Below are 18,053 nucleotides of genomic sequence, written 5' to 3' on the forward strand. Positions count from 1 at the left end.
AAAAGTGCTATCATTTGCAATACTACATCTGAGATGTCAAAGTCATAACATAAGACTAGAATACTTAGTTTTCCAAGCTGGGGGTATGGGTTGACCTGCCAAAACCCATGTCCAGTTGGAGAAGCAATTACAGAAACCAGATCTCTCATCTTCTGCACCTCAAAAAGAATTTTGGTCCTTACTCCCAGAAGGGGAGAAATAATGGGGAAGATTACCAGAATACCTGAATTCTAACTCCATTGGGATCCAGAGAGAAAAGAGGAAAATGGAGGGTCATTTGGAAGTAGTAATAGGTGTAGGTGTGACTGGGAAAGAAACAGAAGAACAGACTTGGGGGGGTGGGATGGACAAGTATATAGACAGATAGCTGTAGAAATAATAGTTAACTCATATCTGCAATCTTGGGAGAACTTCTGTAGCTTCCAATGGAGGGACTGGGGGTACAGAACTCTGGTGCTGAGAATGGTGGGAAATTATATCCCTGTTATATTTTGTAATTTTGTAAATCAATATTGAATCACAAATAAATTTAAAATAATAAGCTTAGTTTTCTTAATCTTTATGTTCTTTTTTTTCTTCCCCACCTGCACTCTGCTTCACCCCTTCCTTTTCCTCATTTCATTTCTTTTCTTTTCTTTTCTTTTCTTTTCTTTTCTTTTCTTTTCTTTTCTTTTTTCTTTTTGTTCCAGAGTTATTGCTGAGGGGTTTTGTGCCTACACTAGGAATCCACTGCTCCTGGCATCCATTTTTCTTTCTTTTTTTTTTTTCTGTCTTCTCTTTCTCTTTATTGAATAAGACAGAGAGACATTGAGAGGGGAGGGGAAGAGAGAGGGAGCCAGACAGAGAGACACCTGTGCACCTGCTTCACCACTAGTGAAGCAGTCTCCCTGAAGGTGGGGATCCTTGCCTGGTTCCTTGAGCTTTGTACCATGTGTGCTTTGTACCATGTGTGCTTAACAGGGTAAATCACCACCTGACCCTTTTATCTTTTTTTCTTAAGAGTTCAGATTTGATGTCATTCTGTAAGATTTTTATTCAGGTTAATAATTTTGGGAGATATATGTAGTCCATTCAATTTTCTCTGTCCTATTCAATAAAGACAAAGAGAGGACAGGAAAAAAAGAAAAATGTCTGCCAGGAGCAATGGATTCCTAGTGCAGCCACAAAAACCCCTCAGCAATAACCTTGGAACAAAAAGAGAAAAGAAAAGAGGGAAACAAAGGGGTGAAGCAGAGTGCGGTTGGGGAAGAAAAAAAAGATCATAAAGATTAAGAAAACTAAGCATCTTATTTTAAATTTTATTTGTGATTCAATATTGATTTACAAAATTACAAAATATAACAGGGATATAATTTCCCACCATTCTCAGCACCAGAGTTCTGTACCCCCAGTCCCTCCATTGGAAGCTATAGCAGTTCTCCCAAGACTGCAGATATGAGTTAACTATTATTTCTACAGCTATCTGTCTATATACTTGTCCATCCCACCCCCCCAAGTCTGGTCTTCTGTTTCTTTCCCAGTCACACCTACACCTATTACTACTTCCATTTTGGTCACTGTTTTTACTTAGTTTTCTATATTAATTTAGTTAATGAGGTTTAGGTATATTGTCAATCCACATCCACAGTAAGGCCATATCACATGGTCACAAGTAGCTATAGAAACTGTATAATTATGTAAATTGCTCATCTAGTATTTCAATTAGTCACTCCTATGTCCAAAAGGAGTTCTTAAAAAACATGATTGAATCATAACATTTGTCACATGCAAAGAGATGAATAAATACATTACAAATAAAGATTAAAAATCTTGAGAGGCCAAAAATCAACAGTCCTTTTGTTGGAGAGCATTTTTAAAGAGCTCTTTCTGTATTCCACTGATGGAACTCTAAAATATAGTCAAGTACTGTGTGAGATGAATATCAATTCTGTGCTCTTTGGTGGGAATTGTAAATAGAATCTCTAGGTATTCTTTCTAATAAAGTGAACTACCCATTCTTTATGCATAGCTTGTTTTTTATTCTTCTATATGAAGTAACAAGTTTCTTTCTCTTAATAAGATGCATTTGTCAATATCAGCCACTCCTGGTCTGCAAATACTGAATAAGCCTACATATAAAGCATTCTCTGTAGTCCACTTAACAGTATTTTCACCCAGTCTATCTCACAGTAAAAACTGCAATTTGCCAAGGATTCTTGAATGTAATCACAGCTGCCTCTTGACAGGAAAGTCTGCAGGAGAGAGAAATACTTTTTCTAGATGTATTATCAATGTATAAAGATAATGGGAAAGATTAAGGAACCCCCAAGTTGCTTTTTAAAAAATCAACCTTTTAAAGATTTTTTAAAACAAGATTTGTGTTATCAAAATAATTATCTCTACTTTTTCTTTGCCTTACCATCACACTACAACAAAATAAGATGACCCTCCAAGAAATCATGGGAAACTATATTTATTTTAGATTCAATAAATGTAGTCATTGATTTTTATTCTCAGGCGCAACCCCATGGACAGGTACTGTCAAGAACATCAAGAATCGATTTGTAGTAGAGTGAGGTAAGCAAATACAGTAGGGGAGTTCTCAAATCCCCCATCAGGTCACAGGCTTCTGGTTAACAGTAGTTTCATTTCTGAAAGGTGAAGCTGAGAAGCTTCTCCTTGGAATTCAGAGTCATTAGTATGTGTTAGAGAATCTTGCAAAGTTGTACATTCTTAACAGCTCACACATTTGGCAGAACTATTCCCATTTACGCTGTGTGCCGTGAAATTATTTCCATTTCTGTAATAGTGAGTGAGCAATGAAAGCATCAGACATGGACAACTGTCTTTCTTGAAATTGTCTGTAGGAAAAGAAACAGGATAGTAATAAGCTGCTCTATATGCCAAGGCTAAGAATATTAACCGAAATGACAAGTCTTGTGTTAAAACTTTGCTTTCAACATTTGTGGCTTTGCAAAATCACTTTACACGGCAGAAAGCAGAGGATCTACTATGCTTCCTTCTATCTTAGGCAGAAATCTGACTACACATACATGAAATAGGAAAGGGCATGTCAAAACAAGTGATAATGTCTACCTATAAAGAATAAGTGAATGGGAAAGGGCTGTGACAGTGGTGGAAGTAAGACTTTTCTTTTGCAGTTTACCTTTAGAACCATGTAAATATTTTACATAATAAAATTAAATTAAAAATATAAGCAAAAGCAAACTGAGAGTGCTGTGAAGTCTTCCCCTCCTCCAGAGTCCTTTATTTTGGTAATTTTATTTTTTAACTTGCATATATAATACATATCCTTAAATATTAATACATACAGCTGTAGCTAGTAGTAGATGGGCATGTTATACATTTGGAATCTACTTTCAGTGGAAAAGACATAAAATGTGAAATTAGAGATGTAGATAAAAATCTCTTTAATTCTAAACTCAAATTTGAATTCATGAAGTATGTTCTCCACTACTGATAAGCCAATCTATCAGGAGGCAAGGAAACTACCGAGTCTACCGAGGCAATAGTGAAACTACTAAGCGGTCTATTAAAACTGGCTGATACTGGTCAAAGAAAGACAAAAGGAGCATCAAACATAATAACAGTTGGAGTAGATTGTAACAGATTTCCCTGCAGCAAACTGACTTCATAACAAACAACAAAATGCTAAACCACAGTGATAGCTCAGGGGAGTTGAGGGAGATAAGCCAAGGTATTATGCATAAGATCTCCTCCTACCTTCCCTACCTAATTTTTGGTTTCTTTTTTTTTTTGTAATTTTATTTATTTATCTTCCTTGTTGTCTTTTTATTGTTGTTGTAGTTGATGTCATCGTCGTTGGATAGGACAGAGAGAAATGGAGAGAGGAGGGGAAGACAAAGAGGAGGAGAGAAAGACAGACACCTGCAGATCTGCTTCACTGCCTGTGAAGCGACTCCCCTGCAGGTGGGGAGCCGGGGGCTCGAACCCGGATCCTCATGCCGGTCCTTGCGCTTAGCGCCACCTGCGCTTAACCCGCTGCGCTACCGCCCGGCTCCCAATTTTTGGTTTCTAAAAAACATCTTTTAGAGAGGGCATTGTTGCCCAAGCACTGCTTTATCCACCTATGGAGGTCTGCCATTTCAAATCATGGAAGGCATGTGCTTTCCCATTGAACTACTTCCATGGTCTATAGCTAGTTATTTTGGAAGATGCTAAGTAAAATGGGAAAACAAAAAAACCAAGCACTTATATTACTTCCACTGCTCAAGTTTTACTTTAGGATCACCAAATAGCTGATGAGTGAAAGAAGTTCTTCTCCTTCTCCTTCTCCTTCTCCGTCTCCTTTTTCTCCTCCTCTTTTTTTTTTTTTTTAATTTTGCCTCCAGGGTTGTCTCTGTGCCTGCACTACGAATCCACTGCTCCTGGAGGCCATTTTACCCATTTTGTTGTCCTTGTTGTAGTAGTTGTTGTTGTTGGATAGGACACAAAAAAAATCGAAAGAGGAAGGGAAGACAGAGAGGGGGAGAGAAAGACAGACAACTGCAGACCTGATTCATTGCTTGTGAAATGATCCACCCCCCGCAGGTGTGGAGCTGGGGGTTCAAACCGGATCCTTGAGCAGGACCTTGCTCTTTGTGCCATGTATATTTAAACCAGTGTACTACCGCCTGGCCCCAAAGTTCTTCAGAGAATTTTCTACTTAACAAATACTGAAGTAATGAATTCTTCATAGAAAAATGTATACAGGTTGAGGTATTTAATACCGTGGTTGTGCCTGATGCCCCAAATTCCCAGGTTCAGTCCCTGACACCGCCATAATCCAGATTATAGTAGTACACTGATATATTTACTTAATTAATGAAGTGATTGTAGTAAATAGATCAGAGAGTCAATACACAAACTCATTCATTAATATTTATATCACAGAAAGACATCCAGCCACTCTGGATCACTCCATAGAAGTGATTTTAAGACTATGTGTCTTATGAAAGACTTTTATCAAAGCATCAAAAAATGCTAATTAAAATCTGATCATTTCTTAAATATACAACATGAAAGAATACATTTGCAACAAGGAGAGATAATCACAAAGGTAAAATTACTTTAAAATAATTTATAAAGGGAAAATTAATGAACAAGGAACTTTTAGAAATTTTGATTTTAGACCATGTACCAAAATTACCAATGGCTGTGTATACATGTTTAAATCTGCCTTTCAAAAGTAAATGATAGAGACTTCCAAAGGTGGGCTACAGAGTAGCAGCAGCTGTGTTTCTCTCCTCTCTTCTCCTGGGTCAACCAGGAATACCAAAGGAGACCACCTTGGACCGCAACAAGACAGGACTAGATCAACTTCAGGAACGTACAAAATCACCAGTAAGTGCAAACATGTGGCTCATGGACAAAGAGAAACCTAGGGGTAGATTAAGTGGCTGGTAACAGTCCAGAAGTTTACTAGTTGAGACACCACCTCCAGTCTGTTTCACCAACAAGGGCCCATATATCAAAACACTCTAAAACTCTACAAGAATGGTGTTAAAATATCTTCAATCTTTGATATCAATAAGTGTCAATGGCCTGAATTCACCTATTAAAAAGCACAGAATAGGAAGATGGATCAGAAAACACAACTCAACAATATGCTGTCTAAAGGAAACCCACCTAATTCAACAAGACAAACACAGACTCAAAGTGAAAGGATGGAAACTCTCATACAATCCAATGGCCCATAAAAAAGGGGCAGGAACAGCTATTCTCATATCTGACATGATAGACTTTAAAATCAATAAAATTAAAAAAGATAGAGATGGACACTACTTAATGCTCAGAGGATCAGTCAATCAAGAGGACTTAACAATGATTAACATCTATGCACCCAATGAGAAGCCATCTAAATACATCAAACATCTACTGAAAGAGATACCACAATATCTTAACAGCAACATAGTCATAGTAGGGTACTTCAACACCCCACTCTCTCAACTTGACAGATTATCCAGGCAGAAAATCAATAAAGACATGAGGGAGCTAAATGAGGATATAAACTAGAACTATTGGACATTTTAAGAGTCATTCATCCCAAGAAACTGGAATACACATTTGACTCAAGTCCACATGAGTCATTCTCAAGGATAGACCATATATTAGGCCACAAAGACAGCATCAGCAAATTCACGAGCATTGAACTCATCCCAAGCATTTTCTCAGACCACAGTGGAACTAAACTAACACTTAACAGTCAATGAAAGATTAGTAATAGTCCCACAATGTGGATGCTCAACAGTCCACTACTCAACAACTACTGGGTCAAAGAGGAAATAAAGGAAGAAATCAAAATGTTTCAAGAGATCAATAAAAATGAGGATGCAAGCTATCAAAATATTTGGGACAGCTAAGGCAGTACTGAAAGGGAAGTTCATAGCCATACAAGCACACATTAGGAAACAAGAAAAAACACAAATAAACAGCCTGATTGCACATCTTAAAGACCTAAAAGAAGAAGAACAAAAGAACCCTAAAGCAACCAGAAGGGCAGAAATAACTAAAGTTAGAGCAGAAATAAATAACAATGAAAATAAGAAAACCATACAAAAGATCAACAAAAGTAAATGTTGGTTCTTCGAAAGAGTGAACAAAATCGACAAACCTTTAGCCAGACTCACAAAACAAAAAAGGGAGAAGACTCAAATAAATCGAATTGTAAATGAAAGAGGAGATATCACAACAGACACCACAGAATTTCAGCATATCATGCGAGACATCTATGAACAACTATATGCCACTAAGCTAGTGAACCTGCAAGAAATGGGTGATTTCCTAGATACCTATGAACTTCCAAAATTAAGTAAAGAGGAACTAGATAACAGGAACAGGTCCATCACAGCTAATGAAATTAAAACAGTTATGAAAAACCTTCCCAAGAATAAAAGTCTTGGACCAGATGGTTTTACAAATGAATTCTATAAAACCTTCAAAGAAGAACTAATACTTCTCCTTTTAAATGTCTTCCAGAAGATTCAAGACACTGGAATACTCCCTTTCAGCTTCTATGTAGCCAACATCACTTTAATACTAAAAGCAGACAGGCACATAGCCAAAAAAAAAAAGTAGAACATAGATGCCAAAATATTGAACAAAATTCTAGCCAACTGGATAAAGCAGTATATTCAAAAGATTGTTCATCAAGACCATGGGGTTTATCCCAGGCAGGCAAGGTTGTTTTAATATATGTAAATCAGTCAATGTGATCTACCACATCAATAAAAAAGCAAGACCAAAAATTACATGGTCATATCAATAGAAGCAGAGAAAGCCCTTGACAAAATACAACATCACTTTATAATCAAAGTGCTACAAAAAATGGGAATAGATGGAAAATTCCTCAAGATAGTGGAGTCTATATATAGCAAACCTAAAGCCAACATCACACTCAGTGATGAAAAACTGGAAGCATTTCCCCTCAGATCAGGTACTAGACAGGGCTGCCCGCTATCACCATTACTATTCAAAATAGTGTTGGAAGTTCTTGCCATAGCAACAGGCAGGAGCAACGAATTAAATGGATACAGATTGGACGAGAAGAAGTCAAACTCTCCCTATTTACAGATGACATGATAGTATACATAGAAAAACCTAAGGAATCCAGCAAAAGAAGCTTTTGGAAATCATCAGGCAGTACAGTAAGCTGTCAGGCTACAAAATTAACATTCAAAAGTCAGTGGTATTCGTCTATGCAAACACTAATGTAGAAGAAGTTGAAATCAATTCTATAGCAACAAGACAATAAAATATCTATGAATAAACCTAGCCAAAGAAGTGAAAGACTTGTATACTGAAAATTATGAGTCAATACTCAAGGAAATCGAATAAGGCACAAAGAAGTGGAAAGATATTCCATGTTCATGGGTTGGAAGAATCATCAAAGTGAAGATACTACCCAGAGCCATCTACAAATTTAATGATATCCCCATCAAGATCCCAACCCCATTTTTTAGGATAATAGAACAAATGTTATAAATGTTTATCTGGAACCAGAAAAGACCTAAAAGTTCCAAAACAGTCTTGAGAAGAACAGAACTGGAGGCATCACACTCCCAGATCTCAAATTATATTATAGGGCTATTGTGATCAAAACTGCTTGGTACTACTGAAACATGAGTAGTCACACTGACCAGTGGAATAGAATTGAGAGCCCAGAAGTAAGCCCTCACACCTATGGACATCTAATATTTGACAAAGTGTCCAGACTATTGAATGTGGAAAGCAGAGTCTCTTCAACAAATGGTGTTGGAAAAAATGGGTTGAAACATGAAGAAGAATGAAACTGAACCACTACATTTAACCCAATTCAAAAGTAAATTCCAAGCAGATCAAGGACTTGGATGTTAGACCAGAAACTATCAGATACTTAGAGGAAAATATTGGCAGAACTCTTTTCCACATAAATTTTAAACCATCTTCAATGAAACAAGTCCAATTACAAAGAAGACTAAGGCAAGCATAAACCTATGGGACTACATGAAAGTAAAAAGCTTCTGCACAGCAAAAGAAACCACTACTCAATCCAAGAGACACCTCACCGAATGGGAGAAAATCTTTACATGCCATACATCAGACAAGAGGCTAATAACGAGAATATATAAAGAGCTTCCCAAACTCAACAACAAGAAAACAAATAACACCATCCAAAAACGGGGGAGAGGACATTGACAGAATATTCACCACAGAAGAGATCCAAAAGGCCAAGAAGCACATGAAAAAATGTTCCATGTCTCTGATTGTCAGTGAAATGCAAATAAAGACAACAATGAGATACCTGTGAAGCTACCTTCACTCCTGTGAGAATGCCATACATCAGAAAAGGTAACAGCAACAAATGCTGGAGAGGTTGTGGGGTCAAAGGAACCCTCCTGCACTGCTGGTGGGAATGTAGATTGGTCCAACCTCTGTGGAGAAAGAACAGTCTGGAGGACTCTCAGAAGGCTAGAAATGGACCTACTCGATGATCCTGCAATTCCTCTTCTGGGGATATAGCCTAAGGAACCCAACACACCCACCTAAAAAGAACTGTGTACACATATGTTCTTAGCAGCACAATTTGTAATAGCCAAAACCTGGAAGCAACTGAGGTGTCCAACAACAGATGAGTGGCTGATCAAGTTGTGGTATATATACACAATGGATACTACTCAGTTACAAAAAATGGTGACTTCACCATTTTCAACTGATCTTGGATGGACCTTGAAAAATTCATGTTAAGTGAAATAAGTCAGAAACAGAATCATGAATATAGGATGATCTCACTCTCAGGCAGAAGTTAAGAAACAAGATCAGAAGAGAAGACACAAGTAGAACCTGAACTGGAATTGGCATATTACACCAAAGTAAAAGACTCTGGGGTGGGTGGGTGGGTGGGGGGCAGAATTCAGGTCCTTCAGAGACCTAGTGGTGATTGTATTGTTATATGTAAAACAGAAATGTTATGTATGTATGAACTATTGTATTTACTGTCAAATGTAAAACATTAATTTCCCAATAAAGAAATAAAAAAAAGTAAATGGTAAACCATAAACCAGTGCTCCAGTAAAAAAAAAAAGTACATAATTTCCCAAAATTAAGGAGGTTAGCAGTCTAGTCCCAATAAAATCAAGAACATCAAGAAAAATAAATCCAGCGTGGGGGTAGACAGCATAATCTTAATGCAAAGAGACTCTCACACCTGAGGCTCAAAGTTCAATCCCCCACACTATCATAAACCAGAGCTGAGCGGTGCTCTGCTTAGTAAAAAAAAAAAAAAAAGAAAAGAAAAGAAAGAAAGAAAAGAAAAAGAAAAAGAAAGAAGAAAAATGAAAAAAGAAATCCAGACTTAAGCTCACCAAGATACATAGTAATTAATGTAAAAATTATCACAGACAGAGACAGTATTAAAAGCAACTATAGAGAATCTATCAAGGTGCTCCCATAAATTAAGAATCAGCTTATTTCTCAACAGAAACTCTTAACGGCTAGAAAGGACTGGCAGGATATAAAGAAAAAAAATAATAAGAGGCCAGATGGTGGTACAGCAGATTGAGTGAACACATTACTGTGTGCAAGGACCCCCAGTCCTCACCTGCAGGGGGGAAGGTTCATGAGCTGTGAACCAGTGCCACAAGTCTCTTTTTTTCTCTCTCACTATCTCTCCCTTCCTTCTCAATTTTTCTGTCTCCATCCAAAATACACAAATAAAATATTTTTTAAAGTAAATGACAAATTATGACAAAAAATACTTTCGATTACCTACTGTTGGTAGCTGTAAAACTATTATAGTAAGAGTTCATTGTATTATGGTAAGGAGCACATATGGCAACATAGGGAGACTACTTAGCTTAGTACCTAGTATGCAATTTTATTATTATTTTTTTTACTTTATATTAAAATTTATATACCCAGGCACTGGATAAATTTTCACCAATTCAAATAATGTCATAATATCAATCTTACCTTGTAGGTGCTTACATTGTGTGCACACAAACACACATTAACACTCTGTAACACACCATCAGAGTCCCAATGTGACGCAGCAGGGGGCTGGAAAGTTTTTCACTACCCATTTTCACATAATCCCTCAAAACCACTCAGTCCTGGGCTCACTTTTGGAATGAGGTGAAGGAAAGAACTCTAGATCTTTGAGAGCACAGTAAAGGGAAAGGTTAGGAGGGGAGGCAAAAGAAGGGCAGTTATAAGGACATTAAAATTTCACTAAGTATGTTCCCAGAATTAAGTCATTTCATTTCTGCCATTTTCAGGGAAAAATAAACAGAATCTTTCAGCACCCACAGGGAAGACCTTGGAGAAAAGCAGTGTTTTCAGCCAGCTGGACCTTGTTTGGATAAGAGGCAGAACACATCTGGTCATTAATAGTGATAATTGCACTTTGGTTAAAAGCCATCATTTAGATATAGAAAATATAGAAAATGTTGCAGCTGACTATTGTGAGTCAGGTGATCACATCCTATAAATTTTCATTTCAGTCCTTCAATTTCTTTTTTGCATGAGTGATGGTAATAAAAGGCTAAGAAAAAATTTACATTTTCAATATATACATAATCTGGGGGCCCTGTAGTGCTGCATCTAGTTGACAGCTCATGTTACAAAGACCATGCCAGCCACCCACCCCCCAACCAGGGAGAAAGCTTCAGGAGTAGTGAAGCAAGTCTGCAGGGTCTCTCTTCCTCTCTATCTTCTCCTTCCCTTTATAAGTGACTGTCAAATAAATTTAATAAAAATTAAATAAAATCTTTAAAAAAATGAATACAAAATATTGTTTACATTACAAAAGAGTAACAGTGAGGTACTGAAAGATATAACATGTAACATCATGTTCTTTATAGACATATAAAGTGTCAAAGAGAATTTTCACCTGGTTAGGGAGATTATAATCATATTCATTGAGAAAATGGAATTTGAGAGAGTTCTTGAAAAAAATATATACATATATATATTTAATTAATGAAAGAGAGTGATATGGATAAACTCCAGAGTATCATTCTGGTACAAGTGATGGTGGGAACTGAATTTTGGACCTGCTGCTTTTTAGTCCAGTGCTCTAGGGCCAGGCTGTTTGGGAGATTACGAAAGAGGAATGCATGGGAGATAATGATAACAGTGCTGGAAAAAGTGTTTGGGATTGAGAAGAAAAAACAGTTGATTGCTATATAAATATAGGGTTCATAGATAAATGTAAATTTATATAACAGCAATTATTTTAATATGAATATTATCTGTGCAATATCTATAGCAAATGAGTTTTAAATGCCCAGAATGTGTTTAAAAATTTAATCTTATAAAAGTTCAAATATCCTGGAGGAAGAAAATGGGAAAAACTGTGAGAAAAATATTTTGGTCATGTGCATAAGGTATTAGATTCCAGACAGAAGAATGACAAATGTAATTTTATGGGAACTGTAGAGACACTTTATGTGTGTGGCACATAGTGTCAGAGTAATACAATATGGCAACTGAAAGAATAAGATGACAATGATAAGTGTGAGGGAAAAAATGAGATAGGATATTAGACAGGAAGTGAGTATTTTAGATGATAAAAATAGTTTGGAAATGGAGATGCTTAGACACATTGGGATGGAAACAACAGACTGCATATTAAGACAAAGGACATATAGAGTCAAAGATGTCTAGAAGTTTAAGATGATTTTGCTAATGTCTATATTAGATGGAGCATCTGGCTTTAGGAAAATCAGGGAAAAGAAGTGGGATCATGTTTGGGGGAACTGACAAGGTGAGAAAACAGATACATATGCTCAGTAAGAAACTAAATTGTGTTCCTGAAAGCAGTACTTAGAGATTCTAGATATTAAACTTTCCCATTCAATAAGTTGATCACACATTGATCAACTTATAGATCAACCTATAGCTCATAGAAGCAGAAGATGAGCTCACAATGGATTATGAATGTAGAGATTTTAATTGTAGGATTTTATTCAGTAATTAGAACTTAGTTGGCCACTTATGGTATATTTAATAACTTTATGGGACTTATAAATAGGAATATTTTGAGTAAACATGTTTGTGTATATAAAACATTAACTACTATAGTACATTACAAAGAATTTGACAGTAAAGGTTAATGAACCACCATTTGATGTATACTATAATAATGTGTCTAATTTAGGGTTCTTTGTCAAAACTGGTAAAAACTGTAGCATAAAATTTCTAATAAACTTTTAGGTACATGAGAATTAACAGATCTCTATAAGCTTGATGCCTCTTTTGAACCTGATTTTTTAGAAACAAACAAACAAAAACCCACTGAAAAAAGACAATTGATACTATAAATTAAAGATAACTTAAAATATAAATCATATTATAAATTAAAGGATAGCTTGGTAACTTTAAAATGTCAATTCTCCTCAACGTTAATAGAGTCAGTACATTGTCAGTTCTAATTCTAGTAAACTTTTTGGGGGTGCAGAAACTAATAAATTAATTCAAATTTTCAAGGAGGTAAAAAAAAAGAAAAAGAAAGACCTTTAGATACACAAAGCAATCACACAGGAAGTACATTGAAGGACTTTCACTGCCTGACTCCATATTTTACTTTACAGACATGGTAATTATAATAGTGTATGAGTGCCTAAGATTGGATAAAAAGAATAAAAGAACAGACTTGAATCTAAAAGGAAACCCTTACTTACCCTGTCAAACATACTCATATAATTTAATGGCAAAAGAAGACTTTTCAGTAAATGGCCCTCATTTCAGTGAATAGTCACAAAGGGAAAATTAAATTTCAACCCCTATCCTACACTTAAAATTAATTCACAATGCATCAAATACTTAAATATAAAAAAGATAGATACTTAAGGGAATAGAAACTGCATGGGACTTCTCAACGTCAATACAAAATATTTCCCTACTACTCAAATTCCTATTTGTTTTCCAATTTCCGTTCATAATTAGGCAGCTAATACCCAGTACTTAGAACATATTGCAATTCAATCTGAATGGCTATGAGAAAATCAAGCAATTGGATAAAAAATGTTATAACTTCTATTACAAGATAGATGTGAAATGTGCCTGTAAAACTTTCACAGTAGTAACAATATTGTCATTATTAATAATACTATTATTAGTGTGGAATAATATCACTGTTTTTATTAATTAAAGACCAAGGCAAATAATTCATTTACCTTTGATGGATAGTAATGTCTCTACAAAGAAAAAAGAGGTTTTTCTGGTTTTTAAGTTAATTTGATTATACTGGTTGAAGGGTCCATGTGTTTTTTCCAACATGCTTCTCTCCCCCTACCTACTTGCAAATTTTAAAGAGGCAACAGTAAAAGATGCAACACAAAATCATGTACCTGAGTCCATAGAGAACAGTTCCATCAGGATGTAGTCGGATCATTCGATTCTTCACTGTAACTCCATGAACAAATGATTTCTTGTCATTCAGGAAGTAGGTGTCTGGTACCCAGAGTTGGTCAGCTACTCTGTTGTCTAATGTGAGGTTTAGTGGAATTCCAGAGTAAGAAAGTCTTTTGTCTTTCCATGACTGTTGGAAATACATGGTGAGTGTATAGTCCTATGAAATAAGGGAAACAAAAAAGGGACTTTACTGTCATCATCATCATCCAAAGCCTTCTGCTAAGAACATGGTAAGATGTAGAGTTGTGAATGCCAGAGTGCCACCATCCTACATTTTTCTAAAAGCCCATATTAAAATATATTGAAATGTATAGCCTTAGCACGAGGTAACCAGTATTTTATAAATAGTAGAGTAGTAATTAAATGCCATGCACAAACATTTTACCAATACTATGCTCCTCTGCTATTTAACAGTAGAACACTCCTGTTTAATATGAGGTAATGGATTATTTTGGGGGCTGAGTCTTGATAAATTCATTTAACTGAATTTTAAATGTTGCCATAAAGGAAAATGTCATAGAGAAAGTTATGAAAGGAAATTGTCCTGAGAATTATGTTCATAAAACTTTACCTCTTGATTTTATATTTAGAGCATGCTTTTGAAGGAGAATTTTACAAAATAATAAATAAAATGCATGCACTTAAAAAGGGGTGTTATTCAAAATGCAAATGTCTTTTGAGTGAATTATGCTGTTTGCTTTATAAAGGTCACCAATTACCATAATCTGGATCTGTCTAGCAAAATTACAGCTTGTCTATCAGTCCTAAAAAGTAGTTTATAAAGCATGTCTAAATGGAGATGCTTATCATCAGTGGTGAGACAGCTCAACAATTCCTCTTTTACGTCATTCCTACTTTGTTTTAGGTATAGGTTTGAATTCAGAATTGGATTTGTACTTATGCTTGCTTCTTCACCTCCTGTACATCAAGAGCAGGATTTTGCAATTTCACTTCTGCTCAGATTTCACAGGTAGGAGAGGCAGGAGGATTTGGACCCAATGAATGGATCAAAGTAGAGCAAAAGGACAGTAATGTTTGTCTTAGAGCTTGAGTTTTTTTTACCTGTTTTTTAAAAGAACTCTGTTAAGCCAAAATGTAAACTCATTAAAAAGAAATAAATAGTTCTAGTAAAATAATAAATTATTTAAGAAGAGACCAGACTCATTTTTTTTTCTTTTTTAAAAGACATTTATTTCTTAGAGGAGATGACACAATGGTTATGCAAAAAACAAAACAATAAAATAACTTTCATCCCTGAAGTTTAATCCCTTGCCCTTTGCCTACTACAAGCCAAAGCATGCACAGTTATCTGGTATCTATCTCTCATTATCATTAAAATAAGACAAATAAAATACTTTTTAAAAATTAAGAAAAAGGAAATCTTATTTATTTATAAGAGAGAACAAGAATGTCACTCTGGTACAGGTAATGCCAGAGAACTGAACTTGGGACCTCATGATTAAGAATCCAATGCTTTACCCATTCTCCTGGGTCACTCTTTTTTTTTCCTTTTAATGGACATTTATCTGTCAGTAGTGACTTTGTGAATGCAATAACAATGGCTAAGAAAACAATGTATAGTTGCTGTGCAATGTCTTTATATTCCACTTGTGTACACTATTTGCTGAGAAGCTGTAACTCAAATGATATCTTATGTCTGAACAAACTGCAGTTTATCTAGACCTTTATGTGGATGTTTACAGATTTCTGATAAATTCTAAGATAAGATTTCTAAAAGATATTTTCCAAAAGACATTCATTCTAGATAAAGAGTTCCAGTGTCCTCTAAACCATGACATTCTAGAATGTTTACACGGTTTACTGAGAAACTACCTTGCTCTCATTCAAAAGCATTCTTGTTCATTAACATTTGTTTGTACAAGGACATTTTCTCTTTATTATTAATCATACAATACAGATTTTTAAGGTCTAAGCTCACTTTCTATATAACTTTTACATTTAACAAGGCCAAACGGAATCCTAAGTCTGTATACAATACTCTTTTCCCCATATTTTTCTAAGACAATCTGATTCCAAGTTCCAGCTCATGTAGACCTGTGTAAGCATGAGCAACTAATTTAACCCAATGCACTTCAGATGCCTCATTTATAAAATGAAAATAGTAGAATTTTACTGGCTTTTTAGGAGCACCACATGAGAAAAGTCAAGGTAAAGATACCTTATAAAACAATACACACATATATATGAATATATATATATATATGTAGTTGTTGCTACTTAAATATTAACATTATATTTATAAATTACTGAGTGTGCAAGGACCAGTGTAAAGATCCCGGTTCTGAGGCCCTGGCTCAGAAGCAGTGAAACAGGTCTGCAGGTGTCTGTCTTTCCCCCTTTCTGTCTCTCAGGTACAACTTTAAAGATTTATTTATTCATTTTACCAGAGGTTGGGGAAGGCAACAGAAAGAACCATAGTGCCACTCTGAAGTATACAATGCTGGGGAACAAATGTAGAATTTCATGAATGCAAAGCCTGTGCTTTGCCCACTGTGCCACCATTATACATTTTTGAATGTTTGTTTGTATTTAGAGATAGAGCATGAGAGAGATATCAGAACACCACCCTAGCATAGATAGTGTTGCTGAGATTCCATGCATAAAATTTCTGACACTACCTATTGAGTCATCACCCTAGACAGCATGTCTACTTTTAAAAAGAAGTTCATGAAAGGCAGAATACTGAATCATTCTGCTGGTCATTAGACCACCAACATCATCAATTATCTGTGATCATTTTATAAATGTTGGTGCTGGGTTTACATTTTTAAGTCAACTAGCATTAGAAAATTAATAGTCAACAGCATGTTACTGTAGACTTTGCCATGGGGATTAGCACAATTGGCAATGGAATACATTTTTCAGTACTCAGAGTAAATATTCATTGCCTTCCAGATTATCATGAGTGTTAGGGAGAATCTCCTCACAATGAAATCAGGAAGTGAAACACTCACACCAGGCGCTCTTCAGGAAGGTTAATGTGCGGTAGAAGGAAACAATTTATCGTAAAGTGTAAATGATTATAATGGCAAAATAATACACTGATAATAAGTGCTGTAATTAAAATGCATGTTTATGGTAAGTAAACAATGGAGAATATAAAAGAGAAAATGATGTTCATATAATTATTACTTGCATAAGTTTGAGAGAGAGAGTGTGTGTGTGTGTATGTGTATGTGCATGACTGTGTGTATGATTATTTTCCTTTCCTGCTTTGAAAATTTTATCTTGTTTCCTTAATGAGAGAACTATAAACATATACTAAGGGATTTTCTCTGCATAACTCACTGCCTTCAACAAGTATTAATCAGAAATCATATTAAGGATGTAAATTTAAGTATTTATTTACTTAATTTTCAAGAAAAGGTAACAGTGAAAACTTAGGTAATAAAGGACCCTTCAATTCTTTAATTCATTTCTATACTTATCCTAACTTAAGATATGACTATGTGATAAGTAAGTATGTGAATTATAAAACGGATAATCATAATAAAATTTTGAGTATAATAATAGTGATAATAATAATGAATATTATGGAAAATTCTAAAGTAGAGCAAAGAACCCTTATTACAATATCTATATTATATGTACAACAATGTCTTCAGAGAGTGCTTTGGAGGCTGTAATCTTTATAGCCCTTTATATTTTGTTCTCAAAACACTGGAGAGTGGGGAGTTAGGAAGATGGCGGCCTGAGAAGTCGCTAACAGCAAGTGCTATGATCGCATCGTCAGCAACGGTAGGATTTTCTGCCTTTAGCAGGCCAGTCAATAAGGGGGGACACCAAAGAAGTGATTACAGTTTAATTTGGGTTAAGAATTAGAGTAAAGGTGACACGGACTAGCGGGGCGCCAGAATTCCCAGGCGGCGCCGGGCAAGGCGAGTACGCCGGGCATTGTCCTCCGCCAGCCCAGGAAGGCGGCTCCTCCGCCGGTTGCAGAGCGCAGCGGGCAGAGGACCCTGAGAGAGCACTTTAGCTTGGGGGCTTTCTCTTGGGAGTCTCCAGGGTCCACCGCGACCCTGAGGGCGGATCCAAAGACTTATTGAGTATAGCTCTCATTGGATCAAAGGACTTGGAGCTAGTTTTCATTTTTGAGAAATCCTTTAAAAAAGTCTGGAGGGGGGGGTTTCCCGGAAGAT

The 18,053-nt window shown here is 35.8% G+C and overlaps 1 protein-coding gene across 1 annotated transcript in view; it reads right to left on the reverse strand.

Moving 5' to 3' along the window:
• The window catches only part of GABRB1 (gamma-aminobutyric acid type A receptor subunit beta1), a 468,888-nt gene that overhangs the window by 267,980 nt on the left and 182,855 nt on the right, over positions 1–18,053 (reverse strand). The window contains exon 4 of the mRNA XM_007539682.2: positions 13,830–14,050. Within this exon, the coding sequence (XP_007539744.1) occupies positions 13,830–14,050 (221 nt within the window). The remainder of the gene's footprint in view (positions 1–13,829; positions 14,051–18,053) is intronic.

Source organism: Erinaceus europaeus, chromosome 3, assembly GCF_950295315.1.
Source record: "Erinaceus europaeus chromosome 3, mEriEur2.1, whole genome shotgun sequence".
Lineage (NCBI taxonomy): Eukaryota > Metazoa > Chordata > Mammalia > Eulipotyphla > Erinaceidae > Erinaceus > Erinaceus europaeus.